Genomic DNA, 19,764 nt, shown 5'->3' on the forward strand with positions numbered 1-19,764 from the left:
TGTTATCCAGGAGTGTGTTTGTATCTACATGTCTGCACACGTGTGCATACAAACCACACAGTGTGCTGTGCCGCAATTACCGATATGAATTCACCTGTTTAAGTATGCATCACTAAAGAGCAGTCTAGAATTATCCAAGTCAAGTAAGATGATACAGCTGGGGATTTAAATAATCATACACAGATCAGTCAGTGCCTGGGTTAGGAGAAATTATTAGCACTTCAGATTGTTTGCATTTATGTTTCTGGCTAATTAGTATAATAATTGCGATGACGGTACAGATTTTTTTTTTGTAATGATCGTTGTAATGTATTCTTTATATAAATATTAGATTTAGTCGTAAAGTAAATTAAACAACCAGATTTCCACACTTTGTACAGCTGATATCTGTTTAATGCAAATTGATGTTCCAGTGACCTTCCTGTCATTTTAATCACTCTAATCCTTTAATCTAAAATTGAATTGTAAAATTAAAAAGAGGATTAAGGAAAATCTGTAAAAAAAAAAAAAAATAGCTACGTTAAAATTTACATTCAAGAAAGAAAAGCTGAATCTTGGTAAACGTAAGATCAGTTTTATTAATTGGCCTGCTGAAATGTGCTTTGATTGAATTTAACAAACACAGAACATTCTTGGCCCTTTTATTGTCCTCAGAGAAGCCTCTCCCAGTTTGGGGAGTCTTTGTACACTCAGCTGAATTGTGACACTGATAAGACACAAAGAGAAATGACTGACCTTACGTGTTGCATATTTTGGACATTACATTCATATTTATCACCGCAAATGTTCTTTCACATCAGCATTTGACTCACAAACTCCAGCATTTCACTCTGACCTTAGGTGTAGCAGCCATTGCTCTGAAATTGTTCGGTTTGCAAGGACGTTCACCTCAAAACGCACAACCTGGCTTGCCTTTGCCAGGATCTTGTCTGCTTCAGTTCAGCCACAACAATCCCGCTGTTTTCACTGCTCACTGAGTTATGGCATTGTGAAGTGTTTTCTTTTTCTTTTTTTCTTCCTTGGATAAGGTTACACCTCTAGTTCTGTTTGTACATTCTTCTCTTATCAGCTTGGTGTACACAAACAGATTTGATAAAGGCCTCTGCATTTAAAAACAATACTCTGTACCACTGCCCTCTAGCCCTTGCTCTGTAGATTCAAATAGTCTCAAAGCTGTGCCTTAGATAAGTTTACATTCTTTGCAGCCCATTAGCACTGGAACAAGAATGCGTGTGCGAATGTGTTGCCCAACTAGTGACTTGTTCAGGCTTGTACTACACAATAGTGGTCCCCAAAAGAAGCGGGGGGGTTTAGAGAGACTGTTTACGACAGTAAACAGGTCCTATCTTTAATAAGAACAGCAAAGTGGGAAAAATCATATTTTTGCTTTTCCTTTCAAGCGTTTCTTCCGAAACCAAACAAAACTAAAATATCCTCAACATCAATATCAATCTTCCAGGTCCAACGTTCAGAAAATAAGTATTCCGCGTTTGCTTGTTTTTTGCATTGAAATGCCGGCGGTGTCTTCACTTAGCATTGCAAACTGTTACTTTGCCATATGTATAACCTTACTGGGTTGAAAGGGGAGCAGTGGGGGGTAAAAAAAAAAAGTGCTGTGGATAACGAAAATCAATTCGGAACAAGACGTGTCTGAATCATTTTCAGTAGTAAATAAACCGGCGACGCAGTGATTAACTGATTTAGGGGTTAGCCTGGCCATGAATCATTTTTCACTCCTGCTCCTCGGAGGCACATTTTATATTTCTGCTCCTTCTCCCCTGTGTCGCGCTGTCGCACTATTGTGTTGCTTTCTCCCCTGCACTTCACTCCACTCTCTCCACACAAAAAAACACAAATAGAAAAAAACAGGGTCATCACTATTCACCTATGAACACAAATACTTGAGATTTGATCTGACAAGCTGCTTTTACTTGACGTGAACAGCAAGTTAGACATGGTCTTCATTAAATATGTTTATTTTTTGGGAGGCTAGAGCAGAGTTAGTCTGTTTTTCCAAAATAAAGTTATTTGGTTCTTTGACGGTATACTTTTCCACACCTTTTGTATACCTGCAGATGCCATTGTGGTTTTTAAAGGTGGCAGAATGCCGGCCTGGAAAGTTAGTTACATTCAAGAATATAAACCCTTATTTCTTCGCTGACTTCTTCACTCCTCTATGACACACAGAGTAGAAACTTGGAAAGGGTGTCACCCCCGTTTTCGGGGACAAATCCCTGAGGTCTTCATGGACAACATCTTTTCCACTTGTTGTGATGACAGAGGCCCCATGTTTATAGTTTGGCATCTGAAACAAATCCAAACCCCCCACAAACAGAGTTCAACGGCTCCTGAAACAGGAGGCCTGTCTAATCAGATTAGGAGCTCTTTTCAGAAATGTTCATCTTTCTTTCTTTAAGCTGTGGTCAACACTTTTTTTTTTTTTTTTAACCAGGGACAAGTCACTGAAAATAAAAGAAAAAGAAAAAGTGGAAGACAGTGTGGGAAGTGTAGATCTTTTATTTTTAACACAAGGCCAGACTATGCTCTGTGCCTACTCAATGACCTTGTTTGGCAAAAAAAAAATTTTTTAAATCTATTTATAATCTGAGCAGCACAGTACAAGTCACGTTTCTCCTCCAGCACCACGTTCTCTGCTGCGGTTGTTTATGCTTTAGACACCCTTGGCCAGATCTGCGTGCCTCCCTTGGGTAGACCTCACACGGCCTCCCCAGCCCGGTGCAGTCTGGAGCTGTCGATCTGATATGTGCCATGCTATGTGGGTGAACATCTTCATACAGGCTTGGCTTTGGGAGGCAGTTGCTTGTAAACGATCTTGGCTCAGACTTTGTTTACCTTATCTTCTCTCACTATCTCCGTGTCCACCATGACGTCAGCCTACCCCGTAGGAGTAAGACGAGATCTGGAGAGATTGTCTTATCACTTTCCCACTAACACGTGTCCTGGAAGAGACTTTTTGGTCTTGGAAGGGGATTTGTTGTTTAAAAGGTGATTTATTTAGCTTCATAGCTCCACTGTTCAAGTACTTCATGGTTCAGTTGGCACTATCCAGCAAAAGTGGCATAGGGGCCGTTCATTCCCGTGTCAAAGCTGAACGAAGGATGCAAATGAAAAAGAAGCTTTCCTGGGATTGCAGTTTCAAGAATCCCACGAAAGCTTATTTTTCATTTGCATCCTTCGTTCAGCTTTTGCTTTCTCGAAAAATAAAAAACAACATTCATCTTAATAAACTGACCAGCGTTCAAAGTATTTGTCTTAGCGCTATTGGGCCGCCTCCTGCTTTATAGCAAAGCTGTAAACCACACGACTCAGAAAATGCTTTGGATATATTTCTCACAAATATACTCAATATGTATATTTTGTGTCTTGATGTACACCAGTTCCAGCAGGGGCTGTAAAGTATGTGATAGTATTCAGGCCCTCCGTATAAGTTCCACTGACGACGGGAATGTGATTTGTGTTGGGTCTGTGATTCTTTACCCAATCCGCTACATCTTCAGATCTCCACACTTGGCAGGTCTCTTGCCTGTGAGGCCTTTGTGTTTGCACATTGCTTCTGCTTTCAGTAAGAAGTTCTGACATTCGGATACAGCACATCACAATTGATTACATCCTGCCAAATTCAGACACTCCTGCTCATTCCATTCAGCAAGCTCTTTTTTAGTTTGTTTTTCTGACACACACACATACACACACATATGTGCTATATATCTTAAATGTGTTTTTCAGGCAGCATTGGAAATTGTGAAATAATTAAATACAGCTGCATTTCGAAAGTGCTTGATATATATATATATAATGACGAAATGTGTTTAATATCTTCCTAAATTTGAGAAAAATTGTAATTAGTAGAGTTTACAGCTCAAGGAGAGCACAGGCATGCCAGTGTGGGTTCTTTGGCACCTGTCAGGGATGCCAGTGAAGCTAACAGTGAATACATGAACTGCCTGCCAGATAATTAAAAGTGCAGGGAAATTAAGGTCATTTACAAAAGCAAGAATACAGAAAATGTACATTTAAAAGATATTAAAAAGCTGAATCTGTTTTTCCCTCCCCACACTTCATTTAAGATGCCGCATTGCATTGCGATACACAGGTACCATCTGGGTAGATAAGAGGACATTTGTTTAGTTGCACTTGCCAGCAAATGCTTTATGATGAAGCAGTTTTTAAAGAACCAAAAGGTGGTGTATATCTTCTGTTTCTATTTGCAATCAGTCAAAAGAGCCACAGACCATCGTACAGATGCTCTCCAACCCTGGAACTAATTCTGAATTGGCAGCTTTGTACGTGTTAGCTGTGTTTGAGAGATGTAATATATAGAGGCTACACACAAAATCGAATTCCCATTGCCCTTATTTATAAGACACAGCCTGTCTGGTTTGGAAGAAAAAAAGACGGGACAGGGGAAGCATAGTGTATTGAGAGAGCAGCACAATAAATACGAACACAAGGAATGGGTGAACAATATGCTTGGGAACAGAAGAGAGAGAAAAAAATCTAATCCCCAGGCTCAATGCTGAATAAGCAAAATGAATAACCTCTGGAGGTGAAATTTCACCTCAAGTCAGTGACAGACACATAACAGCAGCTCTGAAGGAGACCTAAATCATCCCGCCTGCAAGCGGCTTTAGCAAGAAATGTTGGGTTGGGGGTGGATTTATGGGAAAAGAGACTGCTGAATTTCTGTTGTGCATTCCTAGTATATTGAGTATGAAATAAAATGTCATAAACACACTATTGGCAAAAGGAATAAATAAGAGCAGTAACTAAAGACTTAAACACATGCACATGAAAGACAGAGATTGCGCGTACGGGTCCCGTGCCGTATTTCATACCTCTGCGCAGCAGCACTGCGATGTCTTTTGCTCTGTGAAAACAGCTCTTTTTAATATATTTCAAACATTCCCTCGTAAATGGCATTTGTGTGTGGGGGGGGGATTGCTATTGTGCTTTCTTCTGGTCTGAGTTCTGTTACTCAGAAGTACCACAGTACTGACGGCTACACAAATCACGGTAGAGAGTGCGTTCTTATTTCCCTTCACTTTCAATTTAACTTGAATTAAAACTGCTAGATGTTTATATATACTTTTGTGTTATTGTTGTCAGCCATCTTGAATATCTAGGTATCATAAACATTTCAATGGGATCCCATGGTTTTCATAACGATAATTAGTTTGGACCCTGGATATAAAAAAATGTAATGTGCGTATTTGCAATTAAGGAACATCAAATATGACTACGTTTGCCTTTTCTCTCCGTTTCTGAGTATCTGTGTAATAAAGTTGTCGTCTTGCTAATGCTATACTTGCTAAGTACACGTACAGCATTGTTTAAATGTGTTGACCATAACTTTAACCCCCCCCCCACCAACTGCTATATTGCATGTCTCATTTCTGACGTTTCTTTTATCACTTCACGGTACAGCACTCACCGACATGTTTCTGGCTGCAGAGAAAGTTTGAGCAGAGGTTTACTTCACAGTAGGCACTCCGAGAGTAATTTGATTTCATGGTGCCTCCCGCAAAGGGACATGAACGCTGAAAATGAGCCCTGGCGTCTCAATTGAATAATTTGCGAATAAAATATATTAAATATATATGGAAATTAATATGGATATGCTGAGCGGTAAATTCTCAGGTAGTAACTTGTCAAATGTCCGTTATGACAGACAAATGATTGACGTTACACATTATATGAATAGTTATCCCCCGCTTTTCTGTCAGATAAATAGTCTGTGCTTTTAACCCACTACAACAAGGGAAAAGCAAGACAGTGCATTCAATTCCCAACAGGCGAGAGGGCAGAGGGCTTCTCTCTGTCAAGTATTTATTGTCACACTTGTTTTCTTCACGCTAGTGGGCTTTACAAGAGTGAATTCTCTGACGATTTCTTGCACCTCTTTCCGGTGCGATTGACACACATTACAAAGTGTAATGTCAGTTCTAAGACTCTGAACTCTTGCCAAAGGTTGACTGTAAATATCCCAGATTCATTCTCCCCAAGGAGTTTAACCTGTGTTTTCAGTTTCAGGGTGTCCAGCGCCGAGCCGTGGTGGAGCATATACTGTGTTTTTTCTGTTGCAGGAACCCGCTGGCTGATCCTGAAAAGAAGTCTAGTCCGCACTGCCAAACACTGACTTCAGTGCAGGGGTTACAGTAGCTCTGACACCTAACACCTCCACTGTCACTTCCTTCCAGCAGGTGGCACTGTTTGGAATGACTGACTGCAATGTCACTCTGGTTTTGGGGAACTGAATTGGTTGTCATCATATATATGTGTGTGTGTGTGTGTATATATATATATACATACATAAACAAGAATTAGGAACAAATGAAAAGTGTGTGTGTGTGTGTGTATATATATATATATATATATATATATTAATCTTCTTTTTATTTCTTGCCCTTAGAGCCTATAAACACATTTTAATCCCCAAGTGCAGCTTTCCCTCCTAACAACTAATATCACCATGTCCTGTAGCTCCTAATGTCACCCACAGAGCATGTTGTTAACCTCAGCTGCTGTAAACCCTTTCTTACAGCTGTTCCTTCAAAACCATGTTTTTTTATTCCTTTTTTCCTCCATCTGTTTTTTCCCATCAGTGGAAAGTTGAGGAGTCGACGGACTATGTGAGTAACAGAAGTGTGTGGCAGTCTGTGCAAGACGGGTTTCTTTACGCAGCACTGGGCCCCTGGGAATACTGTATAACACTACCCTGTCTGTCCCGTCACCCCCCCACCTCCGCCCGTGCTTCAGTAGAAACTAACGCACTCTTTTTTTAACACGTTTGCTAAGAGCTTTTGTGCCAGGGAAACCTGCAAACGCAGTAACTTTTATCCTTTAAAGCAGTTCACTGTTAAAGCTTCATATACATGGAACAAGCAGCTTGTGAAACAGCATGACATTTATTTTTATTTTTTTTAATCTATATGTGAGCAACCCATCCCCCCACCACCATCCTGCTTTTAAATTAGTTGCCGAATTTTCCACACTACTCCCTGATTGTAAGGTCTTGCACTACTGTAGTCTCTGTCACTAATAGGATATTACACACTTCAAATCCACTATGATGTTCCCGGTTCAAATGTTCTCCAAAGAAATCTGTCCCCTCTACCCTCCTTCTGAATCTCTATTTCCATAATACTCTCTCATCTCGGCGCCCCTTCGGACTTGCCTATACACTGCCATCGTTCTGCCGCTGACTGTTCTAAATAAGTCGCCGCTATAAGACTGTTATCCTCTCCACCCTCTTTGTAAACTTACTCTCTAAATCTGTCTCTTAATATTAAGCCACTATACACTGAACACTCATCATACAACACTTCATACTAACACTACTGAGCACTCTCCCGTTATTCAGCCTTCTCTGGTAACCCAATTTCCAATTTAAATCCAGTGATAATGCAGGATATTTTCTTTCCTCCAGTAAATATATGTATATACATTATGTTTCCTTTATACAATCTGCTTGGCTCCCAGCAAAGTGCGGTTTGAAGGGATGGAGAAAGTATTGCGGAGGCCTGGTGTGTTTGTGGGAGAACTGTATAAAGTACAGATCTCCCTTAGCCACCTCGACATCTGCTTAATGAATATGAATATATTCCTTTCTGCTTCAAAGGGGAACCAGGAGGACCCAGTGGTGTGTTTTGCAGACAGCGAGAGCGAGCTGCAGATGAAAGCGCCGAGCTGTAATCCACAGCCGCGTTCCCGTCTCCAGCCCTCTCTCCCTGGCTCTCGTGGCGTCTCGTTTGCGTGAGAACCCGGCGCGTATGTGGGCTTGCAGGAGACGTGGTTGTAAATCCATTTCTTTGTTTTGATTTTCAAAGGTTAAGCTGTGGTTTACACGCAAATCGTTTCTTCCAGCCCCTCCCCACACCTCTGTCTTTTTTCTCCGCTCCTGCCAAAACAACTGGCAGCGGATCGAGCGGCATGTTCATGCAGAGCTTGCCGACACCAAAGAATGCGCTGTGCTTGCCGGGACTTGCCGTACCTGCAGTCTGGCTGCTGCGTTGCGATAGACCTCCGATGGCGGCTCTCTGGGCTCTGATTGATGGATTTAATCGGCACATCCAGATAGAGATCAACCGTCCAGGAGTCAAGAGGGCAGTTGTGGGGATTGGAGAGTGACTGGAAGACTTAGTTTTAGTTTTGCCTAACGGCACACTTCTTGAATTAGGAATCATCATGAAGCTAAAATTGGGTTAAAACCTGTCTCCTGCAACCCGCACATTCTTGTTTGGTTTCTTTGTGTCTTACTTTCCTCGAAGAGCATTTGTGTCTGTGAAGTTCGCTGCTGTCCGTGTGTGATGTTGGGTATTGTGACAGTGCAGTGGGTGTTTGGCTTTGGCCACACTACATCTCCCAGAAGTCTCAGGGAGAGGTCACCTGACTAAGACAGCTCCACCCACTGCACCGCCACATGATTTTTGGCATGGGACTTTTGCTGTGGTGGTTTGTCCAAGTGTGGTCTGTGTTTTGTTTTCATTCTGCACACGTGTTCATTGTTATGACGAGCTCAGGACCCTGTACTTTTCATGCCGAGGTCAGCTAACACTTCTCACCCCAGATACACAAGAATATTTGGAAGACACAGACAGATGAAAGACCCTGTTGTTCCAAACTAAATAAAAATCCCAGACAATGGATCCAAAGGAGTCCAATAGGATTAGTAATGAAACGCTGTTTTAACTTGAATTCAATCAAACAAAGTGTAGCTGATTGGTCGATGGGTAATTTGTATGTGAAAATCACCTTGCATAAGAACGTTGGCTAAGAAATATATAATAATAATAAAATACTCTATTACACTTTAAAGCCCCTTTTTGGGAAAGAACCAGACTCGGATGTAGTCAAAATAAAAAAATGTTTATTTATTAGGTCAGCCTTCATGTAATTGTGTATTTCATCCATGGGATTTTTCAATGGGCTGTGACTGATGTAGTACGGGTCCAAACAGATCTCCTTGCTTTCAATGTTAACTCTTTAAAGTCAAGAGGAGCTGTGTCAGTGACTCTGTAACTGTTTATTGATCTGTTTAGATCCCAAAGGCTTGATTCCCAAAGGCTTGATCAAGGATTTGAAAACTAATTTAGCCCTGATTGATATACATTCACTGTCTGGGAATCATCTAGCTTCCTTTTCTTCATTGAAAACAGTATTTTACTTGTTTCTCCATCTTGCTGTTTGTGTTTTTAATCTTGAAATTCAAAGATTTGACACATTCACTAATTCTAGATCTGATGTAGTCTAATAATGGCCGTTTTTCTCACATTTTTCCCAACAGTTAAATTTGCATTCGACAAGAGTCTGGTCATTTTTTTCCTTTTGTTTTCATTTACCTTGTAACTGATCTACAATTTTGCAGATTTGTATGCTTGAGGGTCAAGATAACATTTGCAAAATCTAGGACTCTTCTGGTAATTAAACATAAATGGATTTAACCAAAACAATAAAACCCCAGTGCAGTATTAATGCTATGCAACCCAGCACTGAGACATTCACAATGAACTTAATAGCTTCAGATAATTCAGTTTTTCTCTTTCTTTCCTGTCTCGCTCTTTAGGGGAGGAGGAAATAACCATTTGATATTTAAATGAGCAACTCTGGGATGCTTAATAAAAAATATAAAAAAGAGTAAATGTATTGCCATAATTAGAAACCAAAGGTTTAATTAATGAAGGAAACTATTAATAATGCAATAAATATCTAAAATTCTTCAAAAGAGGACATAATTAGAAAGCTTTAACTTTATTATGATGAATGCTAGTTTCAGTCAGGATCTGAGGTCTGAGGGCGATACAACGGTTTCAGAAAATATACCTTAGTGGGTGTTCTGCCCTGGAAATCCCCTCCAGATTTGATTCCTGTTCTTTTTGAAGCCGGACCCACCCTCTCCGGTGTCTGTGTATCGGCTGGTTTGCACCCTTAGCAACTAGAGAAGTTTATTTGGTTCCCACTATGGAGTTCCAGCTTCCTGTTTTAGTTTTTATTGCTATTGATTGCAATTGAATTTTACTCTTTTCAGGAATTGTCTATATATAGAAACACACAGACACACACACATATATACAAAATAAAACGGCACTTTGTCTATGAGCTCTGCTTGCTGAGACACCTGCTAATTGTGCGTGTGTGAGATGTCTGTGCTCGCATCTCAGTTGTTTGTGTGTGGTATATATGGGAGTGTGTTTCACTGGTGTGGGATTTCGTGTCGCCTTGCTGGTGATTCTGAATGTGTGACTGTATAACGCAAGGGGTGGGCATGCTCTCCTGTGTGCGTGTCTTGAGATTTTTTGCTGTTGTGGGAATGTTTTTGCAGTTAAACCCTGCAATTAAGATCAAAAACGAAAACCAAGGGGGTTGCTGTTTTGATATTGTGCCCTTTTAATGATCTGGATGATTCTTCCCGTCCCACAAGCTGATGTAATTAAAGAAGCACGAACACTTCTGAATGCTAGAAGTGCTTTGATCAGAATGGCTCAACACACTGGAAACAAACTACACACGCTGGCTTTTTCTAATCAAGCCATTTGTTTAGTGTTTTTTTATCTTTTTTAATGGTGGATTGTGTGTTTGGTCATGTGTGGTTACCATATATGTCAGTGTTCATTTCCTCAGCAGTTAATGAAGTAAGTATTTATTTTCTGCTGTGTGTAATAATATATTGGTTATAAAAAAGTGAAGGACAATATAATCAATCTGAGACAATATAATCAAAGAGGGTATTGGCTGTGCAGTGCTCTTACAGCAGTTAAAGGGGATTCAAGTTTTTTTCTTTTTAATGCAGTTGTGATATGACAATTTGACATGATGGGAACATAATTAAAAAAAACAACAATGGCCTTGTTTTGTTTTTGTCAGTTTTAATATAAATGATTAAATATTATTAAAAATCTTAAGCCTTATATTCGAATAATATGATTTTCTCTCTGGCCAAGATCAACTGCTTTAAAATAAAAAAACGTGGAATTCACAGGAATTGTGGAGGAAATTAAAAAGAATCGCACTAAGAAGCATTCAATGAACCCAAAGCACGCCAGAGCACATATTGTGAAACCCTGGCTTTTGCTGATTTCACTAAATCAAGGACAATGGCAGTCTTTATTCCTGTCCACACCGTAGCGAAGGTGGGAGTTTCTCACCCAGTCTACAAACAGACCCTGAAAACAAGCCCAGATCCAGTCAGATCCAGGCCAGTTGTCAAGGCGCTGTTGCTGGCGGACCACCGTGCCCGGCTCAGCTCAACCGTGGGAGGTTCTCCGACAGAGCGTGATTGTCAGTTCGAGCTTTCTGCAAGTCTCAGTCGAGCCCGCAGTGAGAATCTCTAACCGTTTTCTGTCTGGAAAGGTGAAAGGGGCAGGTTAAATGTATGATGTGAACACTGACATAAATGGTATATTTTATTTGGTGTTAAATGGTGTTCTATTTATATATATATTCCAATGGCCTGACGGTGAAGGAACACCTCACAGGCAGGCTCCAGTGTTTCTCCATTAAAGCCATCAAAGTTTGATCGTTATGAATTCTGCTCTCCCTTAAAAGCTTCCAAAAGACACGATAGAAACGTATGATGGTTTTAATGTTGGGGGCATGTTTCAGATGCGATACTTCGATGTGGTGTTTTGCTTGGAGGCACTCTTGTGGAGTTCACGGTTACGGGGGTGCAAATTTCTCAGCACCGCCCAGCAACTCATTTTATAACATTTATTTCCTCAGGAGGCCATTATCACGGGGCTTCTCTCAGAAACCATGTATTCCGTTACGGTAGCGGCCTACACGACAAAGGGAGATGGGGCTCGCAGTAAAGCCAAAGTTATCACCACTACAGGAGCTGGTAAGTATGGCGCCATTTTCATTCAACAGCCAAATACATAAGAACATAAGAAAGTTTACAAATGAGAGGAGGCCATTTGACCCATCATACTCATTTTGGTGTCCATTAATAACTAAGTGATCCAAGGATACTATCCAGTCTTTTTAAATGTTCCCAAACTTTCAGCTTCAACCACATCACTGGGGAGTTTGTTCAGATTGTGACGCCTCTCTGTGTGAAGAAGTGTCTCCTGTTTTCCCTCTTGAATGCCTTGAAGCCCAATTTCCATTTGTGTCCCCGGGTGTGTGTGTCCCTGCTGATCTGGAAAAGCTCCTCTGGTTTGATGTGGTCGATGCCTTTCATGATATTGAAGACTTGAATCAAGTCCCCACGTAGTCTCCTCTGTTCCAGGGTGAAAAGGTTCAGGTCCCTCAGTCTCTCAGTAGGACATTCCCTTCAGACCTGGAATAAGTCTGGTTGCTCTCCTCTGAACTGCCTCTAGAGCAGCAATATCTTTCTTGAAGTGTGGAGACCAGAACTGTCCACAGTATCCAGATGAGCTCTAACTAGTGCATTGTACAGTCTGAACATTACTGCCCTTGTTCTCAATTCTACACTTTTGACAATATACCCTAACATCCTGTTTGCCTTTTTTTTTAATTGCTTCCCCACATTGTTTGGCTGGAGAAAGTGAGGAGTCCATGTAGACTCCTAGTTCTATTCCTCCCATAGTGTAATTATAGTGGACATTTTTGTTACCTGCATGTAATACCTTGCACTTGTCCACATTGAATTTCATCTGCCAGGTGTCGGCCCACAACTGAATATTATCTAAGTCCCTTTGAATAGCCTGTGCTGCCAGCATGGCATGGTTCTGTACACAGTGAGACGTTTTTTAGTTTTTTTTTAACGTTGTCTCCCGCCCCCGCAGTTCCTGGGAAGCCCACCATGATGATCAGCACCACCATAGGGAACACAGCCCTGATCCAGTGGCAGCCGCCCAAGGAGATGGTGGGTGAGCTGATTGGATACCAGTTGCAGTTCAAGCGCAGTGAGGAGGAGGCATTCAATGTCCGAGACTTCAAGAAGACCGATGACCACTACACAGTCACCGGGCTGCACAAAGGAGCCACGTACATCTTCAGGCTGTGCGCCAAGAACAGGGCCGGCAACGGGGAGGAGTACGTGAAAGAGATCACCACTGCCGAGGACCTGCCCAGCGGCTTCCCTCAAAACCTGCGTGTGGTGGGCCTCACCACCTCCACCACCGAGCTGGCCTGGGAGCCGCCGTTGCTGTCGGAGCGCAACGGCAAGATTGTGCAGTACCTCGTGGTGTACAGGGACATCAACAGCCAGCAGAACCACACCAACAGCACCACCGAAACCCACATCACCGTCAACGGACTGCGGCCGGACACCACCTACGACATCCGGGTCAGGGCCTTCACCAGCAAGGGTGGTGGCCCCATTAGCCCCAGCATCCAGAGCCGAACCATGCCAGTGGAGTCTGGTGAGCGGCCTTCTATCGGACATCTGCACACACACACATGCACACGTTGTACGCACGCACATGCCAGGCTTTAGACCCATATGCCTGGACACGCGCCGGCTGTGTTGACATACATACCACATGGAGAGCGCCGTGAGGTCGGCAGCAGATTGCTGTGGATTTCCCAGGAACAGGTGTGAGTGGAAGGGAAGTTGCAGGAGCAGATGGGAGTAGAAGTGAGCAGTTGTAGGACGTGTGGGAGCGGGTGGGTACGGGACACAGGCCTTTTGGTAGCAGGACTCTCACCCGAGGGAGGAAGAGTCCTGTCAGTTTGTTTTGCACACCAAAGGGCCATGTTTACTGTGTTCACCATTTCCAATTTCAGTCACAGCACACTTTTGTGTCTCTTGCACTTTTATCTATATATCTGGTCGAATTGCATATAGTCTAACTCCCTAAGATAGGAAATTGTGGATTTGGCTTTCTTAAGACTATAATTTCTTCTTATACACATGCTTATTCTGTATATTCATTATTCATATGGTAGTCGACTGCAATATTATCATTTTGTTCGGAGTCGCGGAATGCAAGCTCACAGTGAGTGAAATGTTTGACATTGTAGTGCTTTTGCAGTCCACGTCACACAATCTTGGTTAACAAAAATTAATCGCACAACACACGGCATACATAAATACGTCATTTTAAGAACCATATCATATCATATCGTTTTTTTGCTGTTGCACCGTTGACATTGGATAAAACTCCCAGAGTGCATTGCACAGCTGGGCCGGTGCTCTCTCTCCCCAGGAATCGTATGCCCTCTCTCTCTCTCTGTCATGGGCCTCCATTCATCACTAACTCTGCTGCATTTTATTTAATGCAGCACTTTTGTCAGTGTTAACATATACCAGAAGTAGACAAAATAAGCATTAATCCCTCAATGTGTTCTTTGTGAATAACATTTATTATTTTCTGTTTGTGTTCCTTCTGTATTTTCACTCATTTTCTTTGAGCCCTCGGAAATTGTGTTCCCAGTCCCTGAATTTCTCAGATAGGCTTGGGGAACAGCAATATAGAAATGCTGGCAATCTGAATTCTCCTTTATAGTATGGATAAACAAATGGTTCCCCTGTGTGTGCTGGACTGAAATACTACCCTACAGCGTTAGCAGTATACACCTTTTTTCTGTTGACAGCTGATGTCTGTCTACTTCTTATTAAACTGATTAAATATGATGTGTGCATGAATTAATTTCCGTTCAGTTAAGAGTGTTTTGAGATGATCGAATCCAGTTCTCTTACTCTGAGGAATAATGAAAAACAAAGGTACAGACTTTAAGTAATGTTTTCAATGGAAAAACAAACCACACATCGTACCTCTGTTGTGTAGCACTGAGAATCTTGTAAGAGTCCCTAGGTCCCTGCCCAAATACGTAACTCCTACAGAGTTGTCTCTTGGCATTATCAATAGTGGCTTCCTTAAATTCCCTGGGTGTCCTACAGCTGTCATTTAATACAAAGATACAACAACTGGTAGCTCATTAAAAGATAGAGGCAGTTAAATCTGTGTATTTCTCCTGCAGAATTTGCCAAGAGCTTCCGAGTGAAATCTGTCATGAAATCCTCTGTGTTACTGACTTGGGAAGTGCCAGAGTCCTATAAGCCTCAAGTGCCTTTCAAGGTAAGAAGCCACTTTGGGAATTTCCCTGTTTTGTTTTTCAGTTTTGCATTTTATTCCAGTTGTGCCATGAGAAGTTAAAATCAGCAGCCAGGTGCAACACATGTTTTTAAACTATATGTTTGTTTTTTAAATATATTTATTTCCCCCTTTCCATTAATACGTTGTCTGTAATAAGATGTATTAACATACATGGAATTTTGAGCATAGTTGCATGCCAATTGCTGAAATGTTACTTCCCATTTAATTATTTTCTTATAGTTACTTCTTTCAAATGGTCTAACTGTTTAAAGAGTTCTGCATTATATAATTTATGCAATTAACACATCATAGAGAAGCATTTGGCTAAGTCTTTAATTGCTTCAAATATCCATTTAAATTGGAATTGTTTTTTCATTAAACATAATAATTGCATTGAACTGTGTTGCAAATTGTCATCTGCTGGACACTTTTCTCCCATGGAGTTGATCCACGCGGACTGTGGTGTTTACAGAATGCGAGCTCTCAGTGTTTCACATTGTCTGCTTAGCTTTTGACTGCTAAAGAAAAAAAACATGAATGTTTACTTATTGTTGCAGAACTTTAAAAAGTGTTATATAATCCCTGAAATAGTAGCTACATCTCAAAGGAAGAGTTCAGCAAATAAGCCAACCTCCGTGCTCCGTAGCTTAAAGGTTTTCTGCTTTTCATTCCACTGGGGAGCTTTTACGATATTGGTAGGAATTTCTTATTCTTAAACACCTCTGAACTGAAAGATGACTAAAACCTGGAGATACAGGTAACTGCGTGAACAGAGGTCTTCAAAACTGCTCTGAATTTGATCACAGGTCTTAACCTTGATACAGTGAGTGTCATTCACCTACTGTAGCCCAAAAAGACCTTCTATGCAGCCTGCTGAAAGTCACCAGTGGGAAGTAGACCCCGCCCAATGGCATGAGACTAGAGGTTTATGATCATGCTCTTCCTTGCCTTCCAGATCCTTTACAACCAGCAGAGCGTGGAGGTCCAGGGCAACCTCAAGCGTAAGCTCATAACCAAGCTGCAGCCCGACACAGACTACTCCTTCGTGCTGATGAGCCGGGGGAACATTGCGGGGGGCCTGCAACAGGTGGTGTCCATCCGCACCGCCCCTGACCTGCTCAAGACCAAGCCAGTCCACTACAGCCGGGGCCAGGAGGAGGACGGGAAGCTCACCATCAACCTGCCGAAAGTGCAGACCAAAGCGCACGTCAGGTGGGTATCCTCTCGTCAACAAATGCCCAGGGCCATCTTGAAATGCCTCCTAGAGTCCTGAATTGTATGAATGCTGAATCATGTCACCTCTTTTCTTCTCACTGTATTTGCCTCTCTGGTTATTTTGTAGAGCTCTGAAAGCACCCATAACCAGAAAGGGTTTCATTTTATTCCCACAGCCAGTCTATCTTTTTTTGTTTCTTGATTCCTGTTTGCATGCCATGATTATAAAACTTACAACTGAGCTTCAGAGACAAAAGTTCCGGTAATAAAATGGCAATGGCGTGTACGGTAGGTGCTGAATGGAGCAAGCAATTTACTTAAGAGGCAGCTTTTTAAAGAAAAAATAATCATTGCTAATAAAGGTTAAGAGACTCGTGTTTAAAATGCAATTTCACACGGTATGCTTTTATAAATGGAAAGGGATTTTGGTGGAGGAGAATTAAAGTTCAAGTGTTTATTTCAGCAAGAATAGAAACTTTATTTTCCCTTTTTTAGCTTTTCAATTCTGTGCAGGCAACATTGTATGCTTTAGGACCTTGAAAGAGTCAAATCAAAGGCTTTAGTGACAGACGATTTCCACAATAAATTGTTTATTCTGTCAGTCAAGCAAAACAAGCAAACAAAAAGCATTTGTCCCAAGGTGAGATTGAATATTAGCCTTAATATTTATAAGCAATGCAAAACAATGTGCATGTGAGAAACAAAGAGAACAATCTCAATTATAAATGTGTACACTTAACAGGCAGACTATTACAAAATATGTATAGGTTGGAGGAACATTTGCTTTGATGACAATATTGGTGTGTTAAATCAGCTAGTTGTGTTCATCTGCACAGGTGGTACTACATCGTGGTCGTGCCGGTCACACCAGATAACTCCAAGAGGTGGGAGAACCCGGACGAGATGGATCTGGACGACGTAAGAGTTTTTCTGTCTGTACTGCACAGCTGAGTTGCACAGTCCCAGGCCCCTGCGGCTCGGTAATTGAGGGTGGTGTTCCACCGCTGTGCTGCATGCTGGGTAATGAGGGTCTTACTGGCCTAAGCCTCAATACTCACCTAAGCGATCTTTTCCTTAATATTCCTCACAGCACTTCAAGATGGAGAGCAGGGACTGTGTGGCTTTAGGGAAGCTGTAGTTTAGAATGCCACTTTAGAATTCCATTTTTTTTTTGGAGAGGAATACAGAAACACAGATATGTCCCAATATGCTCTGAAACTGAGGCCTACCTGTCTGTGCCATGTGCCACAGCTCCTGGAGTCCAGCGAGAACCCCAGTCTGAAGCGGCGAAGGAGGCAGACCGACAACCTGAAGCCTTACATCGCCGCCAAGCTGACCTCCCTCCCCGAAACCTTCACCCTGGGAGACGAGAAGATGTACCACGGCTTCTACAACAAGCCACTGCCTGGGCTGCAGAAATACCTGTGCTTCGTGCTGGCTGCGCTGGAGGACAGAGACATGAGTGCAGGAGAGAACCAGGTTTGAACGTTACCTGCACTCACTCGTTCTTTCTGGGAGCCAGGCTTTTCGCTGACATTGTAGAAAAGTGGATAAATGTCTGTCTGCGATAAACTAGCTGATTCCAAGGAAATGCACACATACAGAAAAAATTAAATAGCTTTTTATACAGGGGGCTGGGTAAAGCAATGTTCTGGCTCAGACTTGTGATATTTACAAACCCAGTGGGTGAGGTCTTCAATACATCAACAAATCCCACTCTTATCACCAACATATCCCAACATATGTCTTTTTCCTAGGAGATTAATAAATGTTGGCTGGCTGATGGTAGAATATTTGTAAATGATGTGAAAATACTGGTACAATGAAGATTAATATTTCCTGAAATCAGAAAATTAAGAAGTGGTCTGTTTAGAAGGACCCCCGTATCCGTATAATGTTCATTTTTTTCTGGGTGCATTTGTTTGAAACACCTTCAAATGTGTTTCTGCGGTACTGCTTACAGGAAAATGTGCCTCTATGTTTCCAGCGCAGAGGGAAACAAATACAAACAATCTCCCTTGAAGCCAACTGTAAATTAACCTTAGAGCTTTGCCATTAATCATCCCTTTCTGCTGAAAGATGTAAATAACACGGCTCTCTGCAAAAGACTTGAACGGCATCCATTCCTCCCGCGGTTGTCTCTGTGCCCGACCCTGGTGTCCTCACCTCAAGGTCAGACAGGCGTCACTCCGTGTTGCGTGTTGCACTCATCCCGAGACAAGGGGCGCGATTCTGTCTTCAGTGTAATGACAGGTAGGGGCAGAACTAGCCAGGCGAACAACACCACAAAATTAATTATATTTAATTTACTATGAAAACAAACTTTATAGAAAAGGCGAAACATTTGAACCACAGCCTAATAATCTCATATTTCATAGCAAGATATCCTGCCCAGGCAATTAACAGGCCAGAGACATGTGAGAATGGGGGGGGCAGTTGCTTTCTGTAGCTCCTCAGGCTGGTAAACAAGCTCGGAAGTGTGAAATTGGATGATAGATGCTGAGTGTATAAACAGTGTGATAATTTAAAGCAATGAGGGGAGGCAGTGGCAGGGGGAGAGATAGGGAGCGAGCCCACTGGAGTGGGGGTCAGCCACCAGACGAGCTTCTGTACGTCACAAGCCCCGAGCTCTCTTCCTGCTTCCCTCTGATAAACAGGATGCATTACCGTTTCGAGTACTGGGGCGATTTTAAAGATGGTGTCTGGTATGACTAAGGGTCTTATTCATTACCAAAAAAAGATATCTGCAGCTGAGTTTCATCACTCTTGTGTTTATGAGCCTGATGTTTTTGTTTTATCCCCTGTTTATTAAAACCTTTTATTTTTTCATCCCAGGCTTTTAAGTATAGGAAAGAGAAGAGGTAAATAACATTTTCAAAGTTCAGAATGAAGCGTAACCTATAAATACATATATATACACAACCTCCCAGGATAGTGTTTGTACCACTCTGTAGGAGATGCCATTAATCACATGTGCCATTTTTAAGTTTGACCCCATTAGCTTACCCAAAACTCACTGCTGCTTTCCCAAGATGGCCACTAGCTCAGTCGCCTGAGGGTGCTTCTCGCTATTGTTGTTTATTTACCCCCCACCCCCATCTTCCCATTGTGAATTTGTAGTAAGAAGAAAACCATAAGTCATTCAAAGGGATCAAAAGATTGTGATTTTTCTAATGGTACTGTTTATTCTCCTTCCATACTCTGGTGGCACAGAGAGGGAACCATTTTGTTATGGAAAAAAAATTAAAAGGACTCTGAATATAGAATGAATAAACATACACTAGATATACATATTCTCTCTATCAATATTGCATTCTTTCTAATACTCCGGTCTCTGCTGAGGAATGACTCCCAGCACCGTGTAGTACACCATCTTATTGTTACATCACAGTTGTCCTTTACGGATGGCTTACAGAATTTCTTATTAGTTTAGCATCTGGAAGACGGACTATTTATAGACTAGTTTTCTAATATAATAACATGCTAAACCTGTCAGGAGGAATTTGCATTGACAATCATCTTGTTACTT

At 41.7% G+C, this 19,764-nt stretch overlaps 1 protein-coding gene across 5 annotated transcripts in view; it reads left to right on the forward strand.

Moving 5' to 3' along the window:
* ptprfa (protein tyrosine phosphatase receptor type Fa) overlaps window positions 1-19,764 on the forward strand; it is a 206,526-nt gene that overhangs the window by 153,422 nt on the left and 33,340 nt on the right. For 3 of the 5 annotated variants that reach the window (XM_066691835.1, XM_066691834.1, XM_066691837.1), the window contains exons 13-19: window positions 6,624-6,650; window positions 11,737-11,854; window positions 12,765-13,343; window positions 14,905-15,002; window positions 15,976-16,232; window positions 17,072-17,153; window positions 17,487-17,714. In XM_066691835.1, the coding sequence (XP_066547932.1) occupies window positions 6,624-6,650; window positions 11,737-11,854; window positions 12,765-13,343; window positions 14,905-15,002; window positions 15,976-16,232; window positions 17,072-17,153; window positions 17,487-17,714 (1,389 nt within the window). The remainder of the gene's footprint in view (window positions 1-6,623; window positions 6,651-11,736; window positions 11,855-12,764; window positions 13,344-14,904; window positions 15,003-15,975; window positions 16,233-17,071; window positions 17,154-17,486; window positions 17,715-19,764) is intronic. The other 2 variants (XM_066691836.1, XM_066691838.1) reach the window with 1 other exon arrangement.

The sequence above is a fragment of the Amia ocellicauda genome, chromosome 19, assembly GCF_036373705.1.
Source record: "Amia ocellicauda isolate fAmiCal2 chromosome 19, fAmiCal2.hap1, whole genome shotgun sequence".
Lineage (NCBI taxonomy): Eukaryota > Metazoa > Chordata > Actinopteri > Amiiformes > Amiidae > Amia > Amia ocellicauda.